Source organism: Salminus brasiliensis, chromosome 11 (genome assembly GCF_030463535.1).
Source record: "Salminus brasiliensis chromosome 11, fSalBra1.hap2, whole genome shotgun sequence".
Lineage (NCBI taxonomy): Eukaryota > Metazoa > Chordata > Actinopteri > Characiformes > Bryconidae > Salminus > Salminus brasiliensis.
Window position 1 is genome coordinate 33,853,641 of NC_132888.1, and position 2,830 is coordinate 33,856,470.

Below are 2,830 nucleotides of genomic sequence, written 5' to 3' on the forward strand. Positions count from 1 at the left end.
AGAACAAATTGGTTATTCCTTTGTTTTACTACAGCTACTGACCTCATCAATAACTTGCTTCAAGTGAAGATGAGAAAACGTTACAGTGTGGACAAGAGTCTCAGTCATTCATATTTACAGGTAATAGCCTATGCATGCACTATGACTAATACAGATGTGGGAGTTTTTAAATACCAGCATATATATATATATATTTTATTACCAGTGCTTAAATAACATCGAATCTGAAACCGTTGGACAAACCTGAAAGAATTTATTAAAATAATGAAAAAACAATCACCAAAAGAAACTCATTTCATTAATATTCTGCCATGTATAGCAATACAAAAACCCTCAAATAGAGACCAACCCTTTTTAGAAGCTGTTCTTTAACATCCATCTTCCTCTCTTTGTCTTCCTTTTTTGTTCTTTGTAATCAGGACTATCAGACTTGGCTGGACCTGCGAGAACTGGAGTCAAAGCTAGGTGAACGGTACATTACACATGAGAGTGACGATGCTCGCTGGCAGCTATTTGCTCAGGAGCACACTTTTACCTACCCAGCCCACCTACTACCTGTACCACCCGCTTACTATGATGAACAGGTGGCAGTAGAAATGCAGGTCTTGACTGAGCGTGTCAGTATTCTCTGAGGAGGTGGAGTGAGAAGGCTTGGTTGGAGGGCTGGGGGAATATTTCATTTGTTTCGAAAATGGTTTATTTTACCTTTGTTTAGATGTATTCTGGAAAAGCCCCCTGTACATCTTTCTTTTGTCTCTGAACATGATCTCTCTCTCTGTAAGCTGTTTGCGCCCAGTCTCTTAATAAGACTTTAAAGTGAGAGGGGGAGTGATTTAAAATGCAGTAAAGGTGTCATACAAATAGAGTGGATAAATGTTACATGTCAAAAGATTCCTGTATGACTGATCTTTCCTTAGTTTATAATATTCAAAAATTCATAGTAATACATGGAGATAAAGACCTAGAGAAAATATTAAAAACAAACTGTACAATGCAGAGTTTTCTGGTCCTCTTTAAGGTTCATTACTCTTTAAATTAGTTTATATTGATAGTAAATGTTTTGTCATAATTGATTTAAAAAGATTTCTCAGTTTTACTCAACATTTTACATGTAGATAATAAATAGACCCTGTAATTGCAAATTAAAGGGCTAAATCTTCTAAATCTGTAGAATAAAGATAATACATTGATTTATCTTGTTCACCTGCAATTATTTTCCAAGGAGTTATGCTAACTGTGGCTGAACTTCATTAAAAAATTGTGGTTCATGTTGTCAACATTCCAGCAAGTATAATAAACAGTGGTTTAGAGAATCTGTCTGATTTCTCTTCTTGACTAAATAAGCATTATTTTGCATTAACAGTATGGTCGTCCAGTGTCAAGTTTCAGACTTTTTTTCTTTTAATTATTGAACATGCCATCCAAACTTGGTGGTACAGTTGTCCTCTTATACTAGAAACAGCATAGGTCAGCCATGCCTGGCTTTTTGCTACATTGATTAATGATGGCTTTTACAAGCAATAATGAAAATGCATGTGGAGGTCTTTGTATTAACTTTAAGCAAATGGCTATACATCTTAAAATACATAACTTCATGTCTTGCTCAACTCTAAATTATAAAGCCTGCTGAAAAGGGGAAACTTGTAATTACTGCTTGCCCTGTCAAATGTGCAAACAGTGCTGTATTTTCTGTAGTTATTTGTTTTGGAACAGTACGCTTTCAGAAATGAAAGCTGATTCAGTAGCTCTGTTGCTCTAGGCAATGCTGTGACCTGGAAATGAACATGTATGGAAACCTAGACAATAAATACCAACCCAATTTAATTAACATGTTTATTTGTTTATATGGTACACATTTTCATTCATGTATGAAAATTCAATGTAGCTAAATGAAAGCAATTCTGCAAAGAAGAAAGGGCCAACATTTCTCCACATTAACGCAAGAATCGCAAATGTTTCTCCCTCGCAAATGTTTCTCGCAAATGTTTGATTACAGTTAATCCTGCTGGCACAAACAGTTATCAGTTAGGAGGGGCAGTTTTTTGTTCACATGAGTGATGCAGGTTTTTTAATGAATATTTATCTTTAGTAAATTGAATGAGAATTTAATTGTCTTTATTAAAATTTGTTGGATGATCTGAAACACACATGACAACTTTCCAAAAATAGAAGAAGTTGGAATGGGAGCAATTACATAGACCACTGTACAACTTTTCTTTAACAGATCAAATAACCACAGAACCAAGGTGACCTCTTTCAATGTCCACACCGATTCTTGTCTTCAGTTGAAGAGTGAAAAACAGTGAAATGCAGGTATGTTTGCAGAGTGGCTGAAACTTATCCTGATTTGTGCTTTACATTGCTTCACAGTAAACTGTCAGTGGTATTATAACAAAGTGGGAAGAAAGATTGGGAACAACAGCACCTCTGCCACGAAGTGGTTGGCTGCGTAAAATGACAAAGCAGGGTCAGCGTATGCTGCGGCACATTGTATGCAGAGGTCGCCATCTTCCTTCAGAGTCAAACACTACAGACCTCCAAACTTCATGTGGCCTTCAAATTAGCTAAAAAACATTGGGTTTCCTTGGCCGAGCAGCTGCTTCCAAGCCTTCATCACCAAGTGCAATGCAAAGCGCCGGATGCAGTGGTGTAAAGCACGCCGCCACTGGACTCGAGCAGTGGAGACTCATTCTCTGGAGTGACAAATCACGCTTCTCCATCTGATCAATCTGATGGACGAGTCTGGGTTTGGCGGTTGCCAGGAGAACGGTATCTGTCTGACTACATTGTGTCAAGTGTAACGTTTGGTGGAGGGGAGATTATAGTGTAG

At 37.4% G+C, this 2,830-nt stretch overlaps 1 protein-coding gene across 3 annotated transcripts in view; it reads left to right on the top strand.

Annotated features, from left to right (window-relative positions):
• The window catches only part of prkd2 (protein kinase D2), a 42,601-nt gene extending 41,288 nt beyond the window's left edge, over positions 1-1,313 (top strand). For 2 of the 3 annotated variants that reach the window (XM_072690702.1, XM_072690703.1), the window contains 2 exons: positions 35-120; positions 420-1,313. In XM_072690702.1, the coding sequence (XP_072546803.1) occupies positions 35-120; positions 420-632 (299 nt within the window). In that variant the 3' untranslated portion in view covers positions 633-1,313. The remainder of the gene's footprint in view (positions 1-34; positions 121-419) is intronic. The other variant, XR_011980569.1, reaches the window with a different exon arrangement.
• The last annotated feature ends 1,517 nt before the right edge of the window (positions 1,314-2,830 follow it).